Genomic DNA, 22528 nt, shown 5'->3' with positions numbered 1-22528 from the left:
CATTTGCTTTGGTTGCACATGCCTTGAAGTAATCTTGATGGATAAACTCTTTAACTTTAAGAGTGCAAGGAATCAATTAGATCAACATTTCTTACAGATGCTAAACAGTTATATATAGAATGTTTGCCCAACATTAAGCAAACTCTCATGGGGAACATTGAACATTACGCTGTTCTCCCTGCAGATCTTCCTAAGAAATGCATATATATAATCAATGGCTACCTTTTTGTAGAAACTGGAGTCCCTCCTAGCTCTCATTACTGTATTTCCAAGAATGTGTACAACTCCAACGTTTTTACAGCTAACCAAGAATTCTAACTCATCCGTCTCAGTCTGAATGTTTTCTTGACTGGGTGATATGATGGTATGGTTCTGCTGCAATGGAGAATTGGCAAGCTGGATCGAGTCTGCCGTTGGAAGGTCTGTCAATTCCACGGAGGATCTATTTGAATTAGGCTTTTCCGGCTGGAAATCTATAGTTGCTTCAGTTTGCTGATCGAGTAAGCTAGACACATCCGATTCCGAAGACCCAGCATCCAGTAGGGACTCGAGTCGAACAAACAAGAAGAGGCTATCAAATAGTTTCTTCTCAAAATCATCATCTCTCTTGTGGAGGTCTTTGTAACCATATCTAGCTACACAGCGAAACATGCGGAAATTCCTCGGTCCAATACGCTTTACCAGAAATCTCTCCTCTTCCGGGACTGTGCAGACAGGCAGACACTTCAAGCAGACAAAAACCACAACAGAATGAATGGCAGGCAAGTTTGTGATGAAGTGAGAAAAGATATGGGGGACTCCACTTGCTAGTTCTGTGTACACAAGCCCTATCCCAGGCACCCTTACAAGCCCTAAACTTGGGCCAAGGCCAAGAATCCATGCCATTGAAACCTTACTGTGCATCTCAATCTCATAACGTTTAGCTGTACCATAATGCCAAACGTACATGATGATGAAAAATGCTGCTGCTATGACCAATGGAACCCATCCACCTTGATAAACCTTCTGGACAACTGAGGAGAAGTAGGTACCCTCCACTATCAGTGATAAGCAAGTGAAGAGCAGGACTAGAGTCCAGTGGCAGCGCCACACTAATATCATTATCAAAGTCATGAGAAATGTGGTCACCAACATCACTATTATCACTGCTGTCCCTGTTGTAACACAGAAAATGTGTTATGGAGCCACGTATGACAAGGGATAAAGCCACCTAAAACATCCATAGTGAAGAAAGAAACTAGATCTCCCATTCATCTCTTTTGAACAAAGGCTACCATGAAAATTTGATTGTTCATGATCTACCAAGAATACTTACAGGATAGATAAAAGGGTTGTGGAATAAGAAAATTGACTCCCATGCAATTATATGTGATCACAGCCTTCAATATTTGAACATATTACTATGAGGAAAACTAATGGATTAGATAAAAACATAGCTATTGAAGAACTAAAACTTACCAGAAGCGTTTCCAATTTGGCTTTGATTTTTGAATCCAGCTGTCACGGCAATGCAAAGGACCATCAGGATCCAATTAATATCAGGAATGTATATCTGATTGCGGAACTTCTTAGAAGTATGAACAACTTTAACTCTTGGAAAGCAACCGAGTGCAAGCGCTTGCTTGACTAATGAAAAGGTTGCAGATATGGTGGCTTGGCTTGCAACAACAGCCGCGGCAGTTGCAACAACAAATACTGGCCAATATATATTGTCTGCAGACACGAATACGGAATACCTTATCATTTTCGGTTCAAGGCAACATCCACCCCTTGAATTGAAAAATGTATTATCTATTGTGGAAAGATTACAATATCGACAAACTCATTTGGGTAGGATAAAAAAACTTTGTGAAAATACTAATAATGAGCTACGCTGACTTTGTTTTCCCAACTTTTTCAACATCTGGCCAATGTTTCAACCTGGCAGTGCATGAGAAAGTTCTAAAGCAATATGCTCGTAGAAACTAAATTCAAAACAAACCTGGAATTGAATGATAGAAGGCACCGACAACGTAATCTGGGTTTTTCATAAGATAGGCAGCTTGTCCAGAGTAGGCTAAAAGAAGGCAAGGAAATACAACTACTGTGAAAGCAATTTGTATGGAGGAAACAGGAAAATGGGATAGGTCTGCAAAAAGTGCTTCCGTTCCTGTAATATATTCCCATATTAGAGGTCAGAAATTACACATAGATCACTTGACATTCTGGACTAATAGTAACATGTAAGTAACCTACCTGTTATGCTAAGCATGATCCCTCCAAGGGATGTCCATCCAGCTTTCCCTCCCCTTTTGAAATACCAATATATATATACAGGAGAGAAAGCTCTGAGGACACTGTTATCATATTTCCAGATGTTAAATATTCCGATGCCTCCTATTAAGATGAACCACACAAAAACTACTGGGGCAAAAAGCCAACCAACTTTATCCGAACCATAACGTTGCATGCTAAACAAGACAATAAGTATGGCAATAGCAACAAGAACAGCTACATCTGGAACAAAGAATGAGAACTTGAATTATTAATAAAGAGATGATTGAAAGAGTGAGTGCAAAGGAATGTTTCAGGACCACGAAGATACCGTTACTTATCTTTGCACGACCAACGTTGATCCCCCCAACAGCAGAAAGAACTGCAGATTATAATAAGTTCAATCATATTGTGATGCAATTAAACTCAGAATTTCATATTAGAAAATTAAATTGAGGTATATCCACAGTTGTAGGTACACCAAAATGTTCCAAATACGTGACAACTTGTATGAGGTTTCTTTTGCAATGAAAGCATTATAGAAACAAAATAGGACTAGCCACACTCAGGTGGACATGAAACTCCGAGAAATTGGAATGTTCCTTAAAAGTCCATGCACGAATACTCCCAACATGTTGCTATGCTATCCCATGACTATTTCGTCTACTTCTCTAACCGCTCTACTTTTTCTATGATGTCACTAAAAGATTCCATAAGAAATTATAATTACAGTTCCAGGTTTAAAATGAGTAACCAGTACCTGAGATAGCAGGTGTTAAAATTCCATCCCCAATCACCATACAAGAGCCAACAAGAACGAGAACAATAAGCATGTTTTTCTTAAAATGATGTCCTTCTAGCCATCTCTTAGTCTTTGCAGCAAATGATTGTTCGCGGTACGTAGAACGACTATAAGTTGTAAGCTTCTCATCAGTATGATCATGGTTAGGAATAGTTAATATTTTTGCATGACGGCATAGTAATGAATATAAAGCAAATGTTCCACCTGCACCAAGGGAGAGCAAATTTTTCTTAAGGAGTCCCTCATCAGTATCAAATGGGAAACCTCTGACACCATTTAATAGATACACCTCAATTTTATAAAATTCTCTTCAAATAATGAAAGAAGGATATCTAGAAAGAATGTAAATAAAATTTACTTCTCATCAGTAATTCATTTCCAAGATAGATAGACTACATTTGCCAAAGAATATGATCTTTATACTTATGTCATGAAGTCTTTTCGTTCTTTGTTGGTTTCATGCGTCCTTTATTTATCCATCTGTGAAATGATATCATCAGGACAGTACCTCATTCTAAAACAAGCGCAAAGAGAACTTTTAAATGCGTATGTAAGGAACAATATCCCTTTATAAATATCTCACCACGGTGATTGATAATGCCTGAGAATGTATAAGAGAGGAAGGCTAAGTTCTAACTTCTAAGAGTCCCCAACATTAACAGCTACCATGAAAACAGAGATTAATCTTAAAAATTGTAGAAATAGACATATCTTTATAATATTACAGCAAAAGCGTTCTCGAGTAGAGGTAACTTACAGTTGAAATCAAATTACCTTGACCATTGTCATTTGCCTTGCAGACAATGAATACATACTTTATAAGGGGAATGAGGGTTAGAGAGTATATAATCAATGACAATGCCCCTATCAAGTCCTCTGTATCTTCAACTCCGTCAGGGAATGTGTTGTAGAAGACATACAAAGGGGAAGTACCTAAATCTCCGTAGACTATTCCAAGGCTTTGGAATGCAAGTTGTAGGATTAAAAATATAGATTGATCCTAAGGGAAAAAAATGAGCAATGAATCATCAGGGAAAGCAAATCATCTACATAATTAAACTCTCACTTTAAAATTCACAAAACTTTGGTTTTACTAAATGGCAGTAAAGAAATGGCGAACTGTTATAATATGGAGTTCCAAGTAAAATGAGGAAAAGAGGGCTAGATGCATGTGTTGAGCTTCCAAAACTTGGACACGCACGCATGCACTAAGCGGGAGGAAGGGATTTGTAACGCACCTTTTCCTGAAACGTATTTTTTAGCCGCTTAGCCTCCTCATCCATTGGCTGGTCGAGTTCCTGATCCAAAACCCAGATACTATCTTTATCATCAGTATCCTCACCAGGCGTGAATCTTGACGCCATTTTTTAAAAATAAGACCTTTCTTTCCTGAGCTTATTAAACCTATTGATATCGTCTTTCACAATAGATCAACGAAATTTCCAAAATGCTGTGGAAGAGAAATGTAACGAGAGAGCACCGTGACTATATGTCGGTTCCTCTGTTGAACAGCAGACTAAATTCACGATTGATTTGCGTTTTCAATCCCTGAGTAGAAAAGAAAGCTGAATCCCACCGACAAGTTTCAGCTATGAAAACGCAAAAGAATCTAGACCTGGAAGAACCCGAATCCCAACAGGGTAACGACAACGAAGCAACAGATCAAATTATTAGCAGAAATCTCGGAAATCCCAGAACTCCGATTCCAGGCGAACAGAAAAAATCCACGTCAGAAATCAGGAAACGGCCAAAAGGAAAAGAAATTCGGAAGGATAGACTTGTTCATCAACCAGGACGAAGCTGAGGTGAATTCGACTTAACCACGCCAATCAAATCTACAGTAAAACATTTAACAAGTAAAGGAACCCTCCGCGATCTGGTATTTGATTAACTCAGACATGGCTATTTATTTATATTGAAAATTAATAATGTCCGTAGGAAGCTGCGGAAGTGGGTGACAAAATAAAAGTCTTTGACAGTGCTGTCTAAACAGTACGAAAACACTGAATACTAATTGAGGCCATCAATACAATTTTTTATTTCTCTGGTCATCATTATATATCATAAAGCATTACGTATATTGCATTATTGCTTACGGTTATGCGCAAATCTCGCTCAAATCGGCATACGAAATATTATATTCCCAACGCGACGAAAACTCACTCACTCCAAAGTTCACAAGTTCAAAAACAGCGAACTGAAGAAATGAGGAGGACTGAGGAATTACCTCCTACGACTCCTTTGAAAATTGAAACAGACAGAACACCTTCGTTGAAGATCTCTAGGGCTCAGGAGTTCAAAGTCCATGATTTCTTCTCTTAGGTTCTTAAGATTTACCACAGTTTCCATAGACGTTTCAAAATTGATTTCTCCTCCTTCTACTGTACTGCGTCAACGAATTCTACCTGATTCTGATGATCGGAGTGCGACACCACGGTGGCCGGTCCACCTCCAATTCAATAGCATCCGTCTGATGTTGGACCAAATCGAGATGAGAGGTTGAAGAAAAAAACAAAAAATTCGAATCAAAAGCTTCATTGGTGGTAATGGTGGGTATCCGAAATTAAGATTTAATAGTATTTTGGCACACTTGCAAGTGACACCGCCGCACATGATAATTCTTTATTTGTTTTATTTTTATTTTTATTTTTTGTTTTTGGATAAGTTGATAACACTTGGACTTGGTAGGTGCATGGTCAACTTCTAAAGTTGTTTTCTAGAAATTTAATTATAAATCTTCTTCAAAATTATAACTATTTTATTTTTTATTATCCACTTTTACAAATTAAGCTTACAACATTAATTTTGAAAATAGAAAAAAATGATTTTCAATTCTTTTTTATTTTTTAAAATTTTGATTAAGAATTCAAATATGTTTCCAAGAGTGAAATTTGTATTAAACGAATATAACTTCTTTATAAAAATAATTATTGCATTTAAATTAGTTATTCCAAGTGAATATTATAATATTTTTTTGAAGTTAACATTATAATCTTTACCTCTTATTTAATGAGAGAAATAGCTTTGCAAAAAAAAAAAAAAAAGAAAAAGAAAAAGAAAAGAAATATATATATATATATATTTGACGTTTGTATTAACCCTTTGACATACCTTATAAATTAACTTCAATCTTTAGCTTGTAACTTTTAATATTATTTAATATACTCTTGAGAAATTAATTTTTCTTCTCCTTTTTATTTTTTGTCCAAAAAGAAGATTCGATTTTTCAACTCCTAGAAAAACACCAAATAAAATGTTCAATGATGCAGAGAATGCTGGGGCTTCCACAGTAAAATATAAGTGAGTCATGCAAAAAAATGATGCTGCATTAAAGCTTTCCAAAGTATATATAACAGATTTGATTCCATCACTAAATAAAATGAAACTATACATAGAAAATTTGGCCAACATTTAATAGACTCTCATGAGGAACATTGAAAATCACACTGTTCTCCCTGCAAATCTTCCTAAGAAAGGCATAAACGTAATCAACAGCTATCTTCTTGTAAAATTTTGATTCCCTTCTTGCTCTAATTACAGTGTTCCCCAGTATGTGCACCACCCCAGCATCTCTACACCTAATCAAGAATTCTATCTCGTCGCTATCGGTGTGGTTGCTTGCCTGCCCAGATGATCTTACCGTGTTATTTGAACGCACGGGAGATCTAACGGGCACGATCGAGTCAACTGATGAGAACGTTGTGTCCACATTGGATGAAGCTGCATTTCCATTTCCATGGTTGCCAATCAACAGGCCATCCCTTGAATGCTCAGTTTGCTGACCATACAAACTGTACTCATCAGAGTCTGAACATCCTTCCATCATGGATTCAAGCCTCACAAAGAGGAAGATGCTATCAAAAAGCTTTTTCTCAAAATCATCGTCCTTTTTGTGGAGGTCTTTATAACCGTATCTCGCGACGCAACGGAACATGTGGAAATTCTTGGGTCCGATCCGCTTTACCAGGAACCTTTCTTCCTCTGGCACTGTGTAGACTGGAAGGTATTTCACACAGACAAACACAACAACAGAATGAATGGCAGGCAGATTTGTAATGAAGTGGGAAAATATGTGAGGTACGCCGCTTGCTAGCTCGGTGTACACGAGTCCAATTCCAGGAACGCGGACTAGTCCAAGACTGGGACCAAGCCCGAGAATCCATGCCATTGAAACTTTACTGTGCAGCTCGAATTCATATCGTTTAACAGTACCGTAATGCCACACATACATGATGATGAGAAAGGCTGCAGCAATCACAAGGGGGACCCAGCCACCTTGATCAACCTTGAAGAGAACAGCAGAAAAGTAACTGCACTCCACGATTAGCGACAATCCGGTGAAAATCATGGCGATGACCCAATGACAGCGCCACACCAAGATCATGATTAGAATCATAAGCAATGTGGTCACAAGCATGACTACCACCACTGCTGTCCCTGTTGAAAGAGAAATATGGAGAGCTTTAAATGGAGTTCTATGCACCAACAAGAAAGTTAAATGCATGAATAACATTCTATCTTCGGTTATTTATATCGCTATGTAGACTATATCCTAAATGAAAAAAACAGATCTAATTCGAATGCTTCAGCTCTCCTGCAAACTTCAATAGCTATCTCATACAATGTTTATTATGCCGACTTTTTCTGGAAATCCAAACAGACACCACCTACTCAATCAGCCATCACTTTATGTCCCAATATTCTTGAGCAGCAGATAACAATGAATTTAATTCAATTCTACCTCATTACGCTACTAATTTCAAAGATTTATCTTGCTGCGACTGAATTGTGGCAAAATGTTCAACAGTTCAAATATTGGATCTTGTGTTCCAATATCAAGAGTGAGATAGAGATATAATCCTCAATTTGCATGCATTATACTGTCATCTAAATTGAATGGTGTTATGTCACCCAGTCAATGCAACAATTTCATTATAAAACCGCTAACAACAGAGTGCCACTTACCATATGCGTTTCCAATTTGGCTTTGATTCTTAAATCCTGCTGTCACAGAAATGCAAAGAAGCATGAGGATCCAGTTAATATCAGGAACGTATATCTGGCCGAGAAAGTTCTTTGACGTATGGACAACTTTAACTCTGGGAAAGCAGCCATGAGCAAGAGCCTGCTTGATTATTGAAAATGTTGCAGATATAGTTGCCTGACTAGCAACTATAGCAGCAGCAGTTGCAACAAAGAACACTGGCCAATATATGGACTCTGCAAAGAGAGATGTCAGCACATCATTTTTAAGTATTTGCAATGCACTTCCAGCATCATGCTATTGAAACTCCGATGCTACAACGAGAGAAGAGAACAATGACAGAGATATCATTGGTTTTCCAGTTTCCATACAGAAAAAACATGTAGACTTCACCAATTTAACAAATCTAAGCAGCCCAAAAAGGGTAATTCTTAGTAGCCTCAATGAGATGCTCGGTCAGCACAAACATCACATGATTAATGGTGCACTAGTCTATTTCACAAACATCACTTTTTACAAACTGTGAAAAAAACACAGGACTGTTCATAATTTCCTAGTAGTACGGATTGATAGGATTAAATCAAGTATAGTGATGTCAACTGTCTCTTAGTACTATGGATGATAGGATTACATCAAGTATATTGATGTCAACTGTCATGGCCACCTATATAAAATATTGAATATTTATGAGTTTCCTAAAACAAAAAAATTGTGGGACCAGACAATTATCCCATAGGGTTAGTCGGAGTGCACATCGCTAGCCTAGAGAGATTTGAAAAAAGAAAGAAAGAAGTTGGTTATGTCGAGTTTAAGAGAGATTTGAAGGTAAAGAAATCAAGGAATTTTTTCTGGGAGTGCGTAACATTGAGAGTTTCAGGAGAATTTATTTTTACATCCTTATCTCCAATCATAGAGGAACTTTGTAACTGGCCACTGAGAATCATGGAAGCAAACATGAAACACGGATACAACAACAACCCTCCATTCTCAAAAAGACCAGTAAATAGGCATGGTAAGGGCATATTCGTTCATTTTTTCTCTTAAAAGTATTAATACATTTTCTAATACATTGTAACAATCTCCTATGTTATAACATACATAATAGAATAAAACTGAAATTTAATAATTATGTCACACCAAAACTAACGTTATAATTGACAAATTAGGGTAACCTAAAGTTGGAATAACAATATGGTGCATGAAAAACTTCATAAATTTTTCCAATAAGCACTTGGGTTTTGTTTGTCCCAACTATAAGTTTGATACATTAACTTCTTAATCTCTATCATAGGTATTGCAATATAGCCGTTATAATAAATACTTAAAATATATTTTTTTTGAAATCATCAACAATGGTTGGGGTGGAGATTCGAACCTCTAACCTTGATGAAGGTTAGTTTATACCTTAAAATATTTAGTGAAAGTTAAATTACTCATTAATTTGCCAGCATGAACTTAGCTTAGTAGTATTGGCACCTATCTTCAACCATGAGGTTGTGAGTTTGAATCCCCCTACCCCACTTGTACTAAAAAGGAAAAAGTTACTCATTGATTTTGATTCTCAAGTTTTTCTTTCACATGTGGGCTCAAACTTTGATAAATCAAACTAAAATGGATACTAACATTGAAATGAGAGAAATAAACAAGGCAGGAAATGAGAATTCAACTAAAAATATGATGTCATGATAATCACCACTAATTTCAAAATGTTAATTGTTAGGTTGAAGTAAATTTATTTATTCAAACTAATTCTTAACAAAAATACAGAGTACATTTCCTTTTTGGGGAGGGGAATGGCTAATACTTGTTCCATTTTGTTCACTAATACTTAGCCTCAGAGAAGTGTTTGAGCTTCACAACGTGCCCTTTTCTGTTTGATGAATTAGAGAGTTCTTTTATTTTCTAGGTGAATTAGAAATATAGTCCCCTTTTCTCTAATAATTATCTTTTGATTGCAATAGAAGTTGTTTCTCATTAAAATTTTTTAAAAGAAATTATGGAAGTTTCTTATCAAATAGAATTATGGAAGTTCTCAAGCAACGTTAAAGGTATCATTTAAGCAAATCTGTCATTAGATACCAAAGAGAAAGAAAGAAGACCTGGGATTGAACGATAGAAGGCGTCAACCACATGGTCTTTATTGTTCATAAGGTAGGCAGCTTGTCCAGAATATGCCAAGAGAAGGCAAGGAAAAACAACTACTGTAAAAGCAATCTGAATAGCTGCTACACGAAAATGAGCCAGATCGGCAAACAGAGCCTCTGTGCCTGAATTTACAACAAATCATTAGAAATGAAAATAAACAAATCTTGAATATCTAAGTGCATTTTATTTGGTATTAGCTTTGAAAAAACTTTTTTTTTTTTAAATTACCTGTTATACTCAGCAGAACACCTCCGAGGGACGTCCAACCATCCATCCCCCGCCTTCTAAAATAGCGATAAATATACACAGGTGAAAAGGCTCTTAGAATGCTTTTATCATATTTCCAGATGTTGAACAAGCCTATACCTCCAATTAATAGGAACCAAAGTAGCACAACTGGAGCAAACAGCCAACTAACTCTATCAGTACCATAGCGTTGCAAGCTGAATAGTCCTACTAGTATTACAACAGCAACAAGCACAACTACATCTGCACCACAGAAAAAAGACATTTTTCAGACCTTGGTAGAAAAAATAAAGTGGACGGAAACAGGAATACGGAGCAGTTTAAGAAATATTTTTAGATTCAGAATCAGCAAAATACCATTGCTCACACGGGGGTGGTTTACTTTGATACCTCCCGCAGCCGATAAAACTGTTGATGACAGTAAGGTTAGGTTAATTGTATGTTTACAGATGCAATACAGTATCCAAAACAATCAAGCACACACATACTGGCTAAGTCATTATAGGAGTAAGAAGTGATCAAATTAACATGTCTCCAACTTAATACATATCTATTATTCAATTAACAAGAAATTTCTAGTGAAACGGAGAAGAGGTAGTAGATGCAATAGCAAAAAATTTAATTACTTATGTGATGCATACAAGACTGAGATGTATCATATTCATTTTCAGTGGCTACACTATGAATGGATTTGATTGATTTCATCTAATACATTTATTCTAATGTGCTGAAATCCAACATCATGTGGTCAAAACAAGGCTGGTTCTCAGATTGGTTTTTTTCCTACATCTTGAGAACTATGCGTCTTGAGTTAATTTGAAATTCCCTTCAATGGAAGTAAGAAGTTGCATATAAAGACTTAACTGCCCATATTATATCCTCCTTATGTTTAAATTACCAAATGTGAATAAATCGTGAAAGTACTTTTATTTTGAATTGGATTGAGTAAAATATATCCTTCTGCTTAATCACCAAATAGCTAGCTGTATAACATAAGAGAGAAATATTTGCTGAGAAATAGAAAGATTGTGTGAGAAAGAAAAGTGAATAATAACAGTAAAATACAAGTTTGAGGAATCTAACCATATTCCTAGTCTAAATCCTACATGACATGAAATGATATTTGAGTTGAGGAAAAATGTAAATATTAGCAGTGATTCTTATGATCAGAAATATTAGCTTCTACCTGTTTATACACTATAGTGAGGAATATATATCTTTGGTTTTTCCTAAGGAGTGGATGAAAGACAACCACAGGCCGACAGATAAGTAATAGCTATGAATTATGGGGGGGGGGGGGGGGGGGGGGGGGGGGGGGTGCCGGTCCTTTGGAACTATTGCTAAAAAGAAATAATACCCGATATTGCAGGAGTGAGAATTCCATCTCCAACTACCATGGAAGTGCCAACAAGGACAAGAATAAGCAACGCATTCTTCCTGGATGCTTGTCTCTCAAGCCATCCTTTAGTTTTAGCAGCAAACGATTGCTCATGAAATTTAGAGCGGCTATATGTTGTTAACTCCTCGTCAGTTCGATGTTGGTTTGGAATAGTTTTTACTTTTGCATGACGACATAGCAAGGAGTAGAGAGCAAATGTTCCACCTACACAGATAGGTTAACTTAGGGGAACTGTAACCTGTAGCCAATATATATGTTTGTGTAGAGTACAGGTTCTCAGGTTCTTTGATCAAAATCAAAAAGTAAAATATATATATTAAATAAACCAAAAATTTAGATGGAAGTTCTAAGTGTCTGTCATATTTGACTCAAAAATTTAATGTTATGTGCAGTTGCACCACTAAAATTGGTTTGCATATGAAGCTATTTTCACAAGTGATTTAGTGCATGACAAAGATAAATGCTTCTTTCTGCAGCGAAAACGTACATGTAACAATAAAAATTTAATAGGTGACATGATACAACAATCTCAACCAGGACCTTTGATGCCTCAGTTGCCTTTACTTTCTTTGGAAGGAGATATAGGGCACCATGTTTGAGGAACATGTTCTCCAACAAAGAGGACAACTGAAAAACAAAAGGGGATGGGAAACAACAATTGGAACACTTTTGTTTAAAAGCCACAACATCGGAAAAGAGGACATCATAAGATTCTTTTTAGCACTCTACATTTTCTCAATCCAGTTACAATTGTTTGGAATTGGGCCTATACACAACTGGCTTACCTTGACCATTGTCATTTGCTTTACACACGATAAACACATACTTTATGAGTGGAATGAGAGTGAGAGAGTATATAATCAATGAAAGTGCTCCAACTACATCCTCCGGATCAGAAATTCCACGAGGAAATGTATTGTAAAAAACATACAGGGGAGAAGTCCCCAAATCTCCATAGACCACTCCAAGGCTTTGGTATGCAAGTCGAAGAAGCAACAATCCGGAGAATTTCTGGAAAATATAAGATCTTATGAGATGAATGATCACCAGATAAATTTCCTCACAACCCACTAAAATCATGCAGTTATATTAGTTACACAATTTATCCACTGCTACATTTGATGGAATCGTCAAAGTACCAGCACATATTCATTTCTCTAAGACCTTAGCAATATATCATTAAACCCTACAATGTAACTTATAAAGTGGATTTGAACTAGTTAGACAGTTGCAGTTTTGGGAAACAAAGATCCGGTAATGACCTGACAGTTGATGGGTTAAGAAAACATATAACTGAGCAAGGATTAATGGACATTTATGGTACTGCTTTAGTTGCAGAATGGTGCAGTTGACAACTTCTAACTTTCTCACACCTAATACACAAAGAACCAGCGGTACCTTTTCTTTGTACATATTGCTAAGTCTCCCAGCTTCTTCATCCATAGGCTGATCGAGCTTCTGGTCTAGAACCCACATACTTCCCTTCGTTTCAGAGTCCTCATCGATTTCCACTCGAGAATTCATCTTAGTTCCAATTTGAAAAGACACCCAATCAAATGAACCCAGTCAAAAAAATCCTCAATAAAACCCAACCACGGAGGCCTGATCTTTACTTGAGATCTATATTCAACCCCAGCTACGAACTCCACGCCGGCTAATTAAAGCTGAGAAACAAAGTGGATGATGGCCGATTCCTCAATTTGGCAAGTTCGCATGTCCCGAATAACATAAGATGAAGCAGACACCATGCACAAAACTTCACATCAAGTCTCTATACCCAAGAGCCAAAGACTGATTAAGAAATGGACACCCACCAAGTTAAAATTTCAAATCACCATAATCCCAGGCTTCAAGCTTCGATGACTGATGAGCAGAGCAATCCAAGCAGAAAGTTAAAACAACTTAAGTGGGTACTTGATAGATGCAGATTCCAGATGAACACCTACACCAGATGGAGCAAAACGGAGGCAATAAAACCAAATATCAATTAGAGGTATTCTTACCCCCACGGGTCATGGCTCTTGCAGCAACAAAAAAACAATTAACGAAGAAAAAGAAAAACAGACAATAATTCGTACTTATCGCTTTGACAGCAAATTCAGAAGTGGGGTCGGTTCCCTTTAAACCACAGGATCAAAAGAGCAGCAGAATTCTCACAGACCCATAAAACAAAACACATAGGAGAGCCAGGCCCCAGTCCTTTTCCATGGCAGAGAGAGAGGGAAGACGTGCTATACCCAAAACGTCTCAGTCCTCGCTTTCAAAAGCTCGTTTGGATCTTTGTTCAGTATGGGAAAAAGAGCCTTTTCTGAGATTAGTTCCATAGACAACCCAACTCTTGAAATTAAAGCGAGAGAAAATCAAAGAGGGAATCGGAGAGAGAAAGTAGGAACCTGTTTGTTCCTTCTTCAAATTCCTTATCAGCCCACGCTGCTTGCAGTAATAGTTCCAAATTCCATTGGAAAAAGTAACACGTCTCTTCCCCCAGTTCCCAACTCGGTGATTCTCATAATTAATTTACTACCTCCATTACTGCACAAGTGGGATGATGCAACTATGGATAAATTATTAAAAATCAGCACCAGATTTTTCTATCAAATGAACTTTTGAAGTTGGGTCTGAGAGGAAATTCGAGAAGCAAACAATAATGCTTGTCAATTCGTTGTTTTATCGCTGTTGTTGATGGTTGGTTGGAGCCTACTACTGATTGGGTCTGTCTAATCTGGTGGAGAAGAGCATTGATTCCACAGCCGTATGATCACTTCAATTAAATTACAGTTACTTCCCAGTCCAAATTGGCAACGAGGTAATTCTAAAAAAATGGAAGAAAAATAATCGATCTTTATACTGCATAATCCAGTTCAATAATAGAATTACAATTAAAAAGGTTTTAATGCTATTTTTGTATAATATAAGAAAGGCTGCTGAAAATAAATAATTCTGTACAACCTTTTTTTTTTCCTAGCACAAAGAAATATACTCTATTGACCAACCGAGTTATAATCAAATTATCTTTTATTGTTTCAAAACGATTTTCTAAACCGGTAAAAGTAAAATCTGTATAAATTTTCCGTATTTCAAGGGAATTTGGAAAATTAGTTTTCATGACTTTTTCTTAGAGATGTGATATCTTGTTTGGATTCTGGTAGGTGTAGGCTTTACTAAGTTTTTCGTAAGTCAAAAAAAAAAAAAAAGGTTTTTATTGTTGCATAATTTTAACTCGATGATATAACGAAAAATATATACATTTTAAAATGTCAATACTTTAATTTATCTTATTGTTGTTTTGTTTATGTAATTTTAATTTGATTAAGACATATTTCTTCAATCAAATTTTAAAAATTCTACTTCTCAATTCAAAGAAAAAATATATATTTTTATTAAATGTTGCTTCTAGATTTTTTTAAAGTCCTTCGATTAATAATTCCAAAAAATATATTTGTTTTTTCTCAAGTTTATCCAATATAACATCTAGCTTATCTTTTGAATAAATAAATAAAATAATATATAGAGTCTTGTTTTTCATCCTAAAATATAAATTTTTATTTTGATTTAAATACCGTATTTAGTCCTCCAACCACTAAAGATTCTCAATAATTAAAGTCAAACAATCTAATTGAGTTTTTCTTTTTCCATTTTAATGATCTCTTGGAAGAATAAATTGCAACAAATTTCTTTTACCAGAAATAAATTGCAATAATTACATAAATAAACCATCATTTTTTAAATTTTATTTTAGAAACCAATTTAGGAATACTTCAATACTATAACCTAAATAAATAACAAGCTTTTTTTAATAGTCTTTTTTTTAGTAGCAAGCATTGTTAATAGTTTGAATCTAATTAAATTTCCAAATGTGCAGTTATTTTTTTAGTTATAATTATTTTAAATCACACATATTCAACTCCCAAATTTATCATCTCATCATCCATCTTTTCTTAGTACAACATGTGGGAGTAGGAATCGAATTCACAACCTTTTGGTTAGAGATAAATGTCAATTACCGCTAGACCATACTCGCTTTGGCTCCTATCATCATCAATTAGACCCTAATATATAACAAGTATAAATGAAACAGTAAAAATGAAATATTAAATGCAACTACAAAGTTGACTGAACATTTTCTTTATTATATTTGCAAAATAATATTATTATCACGAGTAATTACTAGCGTCATAATCTTCATTTTATTATTTTAAAAAGTATTTATAAAATCTAATATTTTCTTCCTAAAAGAAATGGGTATTTGTTTTTCAAATTAACATGGTTGATTTATTTAATTTTTTTTTTTTATCTCAAGAGTGTTTTTGCTAATTGAAAACATCTTCTTAGAAAGGACAAAAAGTTATTATCAACAACACATCTATTTTGCCATTAATTTAAATAGACCAAAAAAAATCTTCAATATAATTTATCAATAACAACTAAATAATGTTTCTAAAAAAATTAATTGATAAAATCATCCATCTTTTAGAATCTTCATTCACGTTTCAAAAAAAAAAAAAGGTGAACTTCAAATTTTTTCTTAAACAAAAAGCAAAGCTTGGAAGTGGACAGGGGCTTTTTTTGCTCCATTTTAATTGATTTAGTCTAGAGGAAGGGTTGTCCTCGTTCCTTTTTTGTTCACACTTAATAAAATAACAGAATTCAAGGTTACTTATTTTTATTATTATTTAGTACAAAATTCAGGTTGCTTATAAAGTTACACCAAACTTCTTTTTCATACTTTTCTTATTGATAGTCAACTGCACCTATTAACTTCTATTATAATTATTAAGTTTGATTCACGGGTCACAAGATATTTATTTAACTCTAATAACTTCATAAACCTTTTAAAATCATGTCTATTTAATTTTAAAATATCTTAATAAATTTGTTATTTTTGTGTCTAATAGATTTTTAATATTAACTACGTCATTTTAACATTTACACCACCCAACATAAAAAATGTTTGGAATCAATCAACCATATAATCCTTAAAAAATACAAATAACATACTATAAATAATAAATATATAATTGTTAAAACCGAACATAGTTTTGTGGTAATTGACCTATATCTCTAATAAAAAAGTTGTGAATTATATTTCCTACTCTACGTGTTATACTAAAAAAATAATAAACAATGAAATTAATAATATAGATCTATCTGTTATACATAAAACTAAAAGTAGAAGACCAATTAAAAATATTTTAAATTAAAATGATAATATAATGGTATGTGAAGATTAGATCTTAGATCCTGTAGCATAAAGATGTGCAATCTCGGCTAATCATTTGTTAAATGTTAGTTCATAGTCAACGACTAATCTGAGGTTGTTGTTGGGTTTTTTTCTTCTTTTTTTTTTGGGATAAAAAAATGAAGATACCCAGCATGTTTTCAATCATTTGGGTAAATAAATACGTGTTGGCTGCACGTGTGTGTGGCGCGTTGACTTTTTCTTTTTCACTTTTTTCCCCTTTTTATGAGACTTTATTTTTTAATCTCTCGCTGTTGATCTCGTTGATTAATTTAAGTAACCATCAATTTTGGTTAATTTAATTGTATGGCGGCTCTAAGGCTTCTTTTATTTCTTGATTTATCCAGTTTTACTTTTATTTTTATTTTCATTTGTTTAAATGAAACGATCAGTCAAAAGTGCGGCCTGTGGTCGTTGTTTATCGATAAGTTTGCACCGTAGGGAGATTCTTACTTCTTTTTGAAAAAAAAAGAAAGAAAAAGTGTTATATATATATATTCAAAATATGAACTTTCCATAATGGTAAAAGGTGAATTTTCCCTTAAAGACACGTCATGGGCAAGGTTGAGAGAGGACCACATGTACGAATCTCATGAATCAAGAGTTTGGATATAGACTCGGAGAATTAACACGACGGAGTTGTCGAACTCTTGAATTTGAATTTGAAATTGGATACTTACCGCAACGGTTATTTGAACTCTCTATAAATAAAGGTTAAAGATTCACAATTAAGATAGGGTGAAAACCCCTACTCTCAAGCTAAACTTCACAAAAATCTCGACTCTAACTTAAGCATCGGAATGTGTATGGCTCTACACCGATGTGTTATTCTTTTTATTTTTCAAGTTACCTCAATTCTATTTAGTGCAAATTTGGTCGTCTTTCCATGCTAAAATGATGCATCAACCACGTTTAAAAGAACAAAAAAATAAAATAAAATAAAATAAAAGTACAGTTGTTATATATATATATATATTTATGCTATTAAACCATTCCTTTTTACCATGCTAGATTTATCTTTAATGCAAAAAGTAGTATACATTTTGATAAAATACATTTATTTAACACGTTGTTTAAAAACTAAGATTTCATTTTCTCTAAACAAGGAATTTTGACGTGTGGTGTGTGCGGATCTCGTTTTCCATCATCGTATTTGATTTGACATCGTTTTCCTCAAAGTGACATTAATGCCTTTTGGTGGCTGCTACGTAACCTTCTTGTTTTGGACCCAAAGCAATGGGCAATTTTGTAATCTTGTAGTGTTTTTCATCTTCTCTTCTTATTATTATTGAAAGTTAAATTAATCGTGTCATAAAAGAAAAAGAGAGTTAAATTAATCGTCGAATGTTAGGGGAGGATATTTTTGTCTTCTGGTGAGTCTAAAAGGGCAAATAAGGTGTCTGGGAATTAGTTCTGAAATTTCATCTCTTGGCCTTTAAAGTTAATTCGTCAACATCTACAAAACTAATATGGATAATGTTTCTCTTTATTTATTATTTTATATCCTTTTGTTCAATTTTGTCCGCTCATTCTTTATCGTCAACCAAGTAAATATTTATTTGCTAAACAATTTGGATACCAATTATTTTTTTCAAGTAAAACCAACCAATTAATTTGGTATTCACAATCGTCATAAATAATCTTCATTCAATTGGCTATGGACCTTTTTACTTTTATATATAATATTTACCGTCTTCTAAATTATTCACTATAGAAGTTTCTAAAGGTAGTATATATATTACGACATAATGGAAAACTAATATTTTATAGAAGAATAAAATTACATGAATATAATTATCGTCTCGATTTAAAGATGAAATTTTCAATTGGAATAGTAAATAAGTTCTCATTGTTATTTAGTCGACGAAAAAAAGCATCGAAATATAGATATATCACGACGGATTTGTAAACTATGGAGAGACTTCTCTGCATTGAAAAAACTAAATCTTTCTTGTTGTGACACTACTAGAGAATCTCACTGCCAAATATAGAAGATATGTTTTGTGTATTAGCAACCATCCCATATCCCTGTGTTCCTTATAAAGAGTTTTTATTATATCTGATAATTCCAGTCTAATCTTTGAGTATTATTCACTCAAATTTGGTCTTCTATGAACTGATTAATTAACTTGTTTATTTAAATATCTCATTAAATAATAATATGTTATCCATTTAAATTAATAAAATTTACAATTTTGATATCACAATCATACGCATCTAAGTATAGTTTAATGGGTTAAAGACACATATTTCCAACTCAAAAAATCATGAGTTGAATGTCTACCTCCGATGTTGTATTAAAAAAAGAACCTCACTATCATATTCATTTATTATATGATTCCGTACACTACATTTTATTATTATAATTTATCAAACAAACATAAAATACCACAATAGAATTTTGTTTAAAATTATTTTTCCTTCCCCCATTTTATATATTTTGTTTAAATAATTCTCTACACATGATGTCATGTGTGGTATGACATCACGTATAGTGATAAAGACGTGGGAGAACACATTCTCCATGTTATCATTTTTTTTTTTTTATAAATTACATTTTAAACCTTAAAAAAAAACTTCGCACATATGAGTAAAATATTTTATTAGAAGGGGAAAGGTTGTCCTTTGTTCAAGATAGAAAATAAGATACGTAATTCTTTACATCAATTTATTCAAAATTATTTGGTCTTCATATTCTTTTACATAGAAAAATTGGTCCCCGCAAATCCGAAATGGTCCCAAAACTTGGCTGGATGTATTATAAAGAGGAAAAAGATCCAAAGTCATTTAAATGTTGATGTTAACTTTTAAAATCAGGGTCAAATTAAAGAAAGAAAATTAAAATTACTCATGATTTATGGATAAACAATGTTTTAATAAGTTGGTAGCTAGATTAGTTATATATGAAAATGAATATAAATAGGCTGAAAGAAGAATAAAAGGAAAGAAAATAAGATTATATATTAAAAATTTGGAAGTGGAAACATTAATGAAGTATGATTTGAAAGTTGATATTGTTCCCAGGCTGGTTGGGATGATTTTTATGTAATATGATAAGAAATAAAAGTGAAGTACACGTGGACTGCAATTTGTAGGGTTAAATCGATAATCATGCAACCGAGGGCCGACACTACGTGTCACTAGCCAGTTGCCAACACAACGGTGCCACAACCGTACAAGGCCACCACTATCAAATTAAAGTTTGAATTTTCCTTTCTTCCACTCTCAAATTTTCTACTCTCCCAAAAAGAAAAAGGAAAAGAAAAATGCTGTTCTTATGTATAAATTTATTTTTTCTTTCTTGATGTGAAAATTTGGTTGGTATCTTTTGTAGCAAAATACATTTCGGGTGGGATGGAATTGCATGAAAACAACATTATTAATAAGACAGAATTAAAAGAGATGTCCAATTTGGACCCACTAGGTTAATTAGTGTGCGAGCTCAAATATGGTGCAACTACAATATTCCTATTCCTTGCCCTTCCTCGCCTACACGTGGACCTTGGATTGGAATTAAAAGAAAAATTATAATCTTCTAAATTCAATTTCATAAACTTAAGTATTATATGCTTTTTTCAGTTTGAGGAGCGAAAGGGAAATAATTTAAAGACAAGGATGGAATGGGAAGAGAGGGGGGACCGATCTCAGCCTGTCAAAAGAACAAAAAAAAAAAAAAAAAAAAGAGAAATTGTGAGATTGGGACCCAAATATCTGATAAAGGGATTCAAATCTTAACTTTCCCACTAACCAGTTTAATCATCAAACTTTTGTTCCATTTCAAACTTAATTTACATTATATTATTCAATTATACATTAAAAAAAAAATACGATGGCTTTTCAGATCTTGCTTTCACTTTTTCTATTTGCATTAAATAAATCTTAGATGAAGACAAAGTATTATTGTAAACCTCAGATACTCCATATATATATATATATATATGTTTTATGGATTATTTAATTTTTCGATTCAAATAGTAGGAATTTTGTTCCTTTTTTTTAACACTAATTTTAAATTTGAAACTTTAAAATTTAGAATTATATTAAGAAAAGATAAATATTTTTTTTATAAACGTATTGTTATAAACTCATTTAATTTTTTGTAACTAAAATAGGTAAAATATAATATATTACAAATGATGTAATATTATAAAATAATAATTATAAAATTTATAACAAATATATTAATAAATTAAATAATAATATTTTAGATTGAAGTAAATATTTAGATGTTCACAAATATATTACTAAACACATTTAACAATTTTCTAAATTGTAGTTCAACTTTAAAATCTGCAACGAAATACATATTTGAAAACACTCAAAAATATAACTTGTTTTTTATTTAATTCCTTAATTTTTAAATTTTTGTTTTGAGATCATCAATAAAATTCACCCTTGTTCTAATCTCTCCGCACCATACAAATTCTTGGAAAGGAAAAACCTGCAAATACTTGCCAATTTAGAGATAGATTAATAATTAAGATATTAATAACAATTTGACAATGGAGATAGAAACTATTATAGAATCAATAAACATTGTTAAGACACCTATTTTTACAAATTCGAATTTTTGCTCCCAAGCAATGGAAAAATTCAAGAGAGAATAAGGGTCGTGGGGGCAATTTGCAGCTACTCAACTCTAAAGGACAGTGGGTCCCTCCTCTTTATTATAATTAAATACTGCATTATTGTTTGGCTATTTTCGTGGAGGAAGATAATAGACACGTGATATATTTTTTTTAATAAAAAATTGATATATATATATATATTTTTTTTTTCTCTCTCTTAAAGAGAGGCATATGATATATATATAAACTTTTTTTTTTAAAGGGAAGCATAGGAAGCTCACGTGCGAGCTTGCTAAGGCATTGCCACAAAAATCAAAATTCATTCCAACACTCGTAAGCATCTACCGATGAAAACTTGGGAAAAGTGTTATAATTTTTACTCTGTATTCAATTCTCTCTAATTCACTATTTAATTTAATAAAAAATATATTAAAATTTGAAAAAACTAATTAATTTAATGAAAAATAAATATGGTACAAAATTAAGTGTGTCTAATCGATTGTGAAGAAACTTGAAACTTACAAATTTTCATATAAAAAAAGCTTTGATATCCTTTTTGCTGGAACTCTATCAATTTCCTTCTAAATATACTTTTTACAATTCATTAAACATATGAAAATATTTTTTCAATAACTTTTCAAACGAAAATATTTATCAAAATTTAAGGTGCAATTCGACGAAATTGAAAGTTTAATGTAAAAATTGATATAACTAACCGAATTCTGAGTAAACATTGATATTCACTCCTTAATACTAAATAATTAATCTCAATTCATTTGGAATTTTAAGCATTGGATGATTAATTGGTTCAAAAGAGTTAAGATTAATTAAGAGGGGATGAGTTCAAATCCACGACGACCTTTTATATATATATATATATATATATAAAAAC

General features: G+C 33.3%; 2 protein-coding genes across 5 annotated transcripts; both read right to left on the bottom strand.

Moving 5' to 3' along the window:
* Window positions 1-23: 23 nt before the first annotated feature.
* Window positions 24-5615, bottom strand: LOC111008649 (potassium transporter 11). Of its 3 annotated transcripts, none has more exons than XM_022281395.2 (9): window positions 5283-5615; window positions 4294-4890; window positions 3830-4055; window positions 3014-3259; window positions 2585-2635; window positions 2236-2496; window positions 1982-2149; window positions 1459-1713; window positions 24-1154 (listed from the first exon to the last, which is right to left on the bottom strand). In XM_022281395.2, the coding sequence occupies exons 2-9, from the start codon at window positions 4417-4419 to the stop codon at window positions 109-111; spliced, it is 2379 nt and encodes a 792-aa protein (XP_022137087.1). In that variant the 5' UTR covers window positions 4420-4890; window positions 5283-5615; the 3' UTR covers window positions 24-108. The 3 variants fall into 3 exon arrangements, with proteins under 3 accessions (XP_022137087.1, XP_022137090.1, XP_022137088.1); XM_022281398.2 differs by having other exon boundaries at window positions 4294-4353; XM_022281396.2 differs by lacking the exon at window positions 5283-5615 and having other exon boundaries at window positions 4294-5225.
* Window positions 5616-6356: 741 nt separating this feature from the next.
* Window positions 6357-14246, bottom strand: LOC111009008 (potassium transporter 10). 2 transcript variants are annotated; one of them, XM_022281913.2, is made up of 9 exons: window positions 13908-14246; window positions 13228-13771; window positions 12615-12840; window positions 11788-12033; window positions 10788-10838; window positions 10413-10673; window positions 10139-10306; window positions 8021-8275; window positions 6357-7492 (listed from the first exon to the last, which is right to left on the bottom strand). In XM_022281913.2, exons 2-9 carry the CDS (start codon window positions 13351-13353, stop codon window positions 6441-6443), a joined length of 2385 nt encoding a protein of 794 aa, XP_022137605.1. In that variant the 5' UTR covers window positions 13354-13771; window positions 13908-14246; the 3' UTR covers window positions 6357-6440. The 2 variants fall into 2 exon arrangements, with proteins under 2 accessions (XP_022137605.1, XP_022137606.1); XM_022281914.2 differs by lacking the exon at window positions 13908-14246 and having other exon boundaries at window positions 13228-13856.
* Window positions 14247-22528: the final 8282 nt, after the last annotated feature.

The sequence above is a fragment of the Momordica charantia genome, assembly GCF_013281855.1.
Source record: "Momordica charantia cultivar OHB3-1 chromosome 3 unlocalized genomic scaffold, Mcharantia_2.0 BLBB01000003.1, whole genome shotgun sequence".
In the NCBI taxonomy this organism is placed as follows: Eukaryota; Viridiplantae; Streptophyta; class Magnoliopsida; order Cucurbitales; family Cucurbitaceae; genus Momordica; species Momordica charantia.
This window is presented reverse-complemented; position numbering and strand designations above follow the sequence as displayed.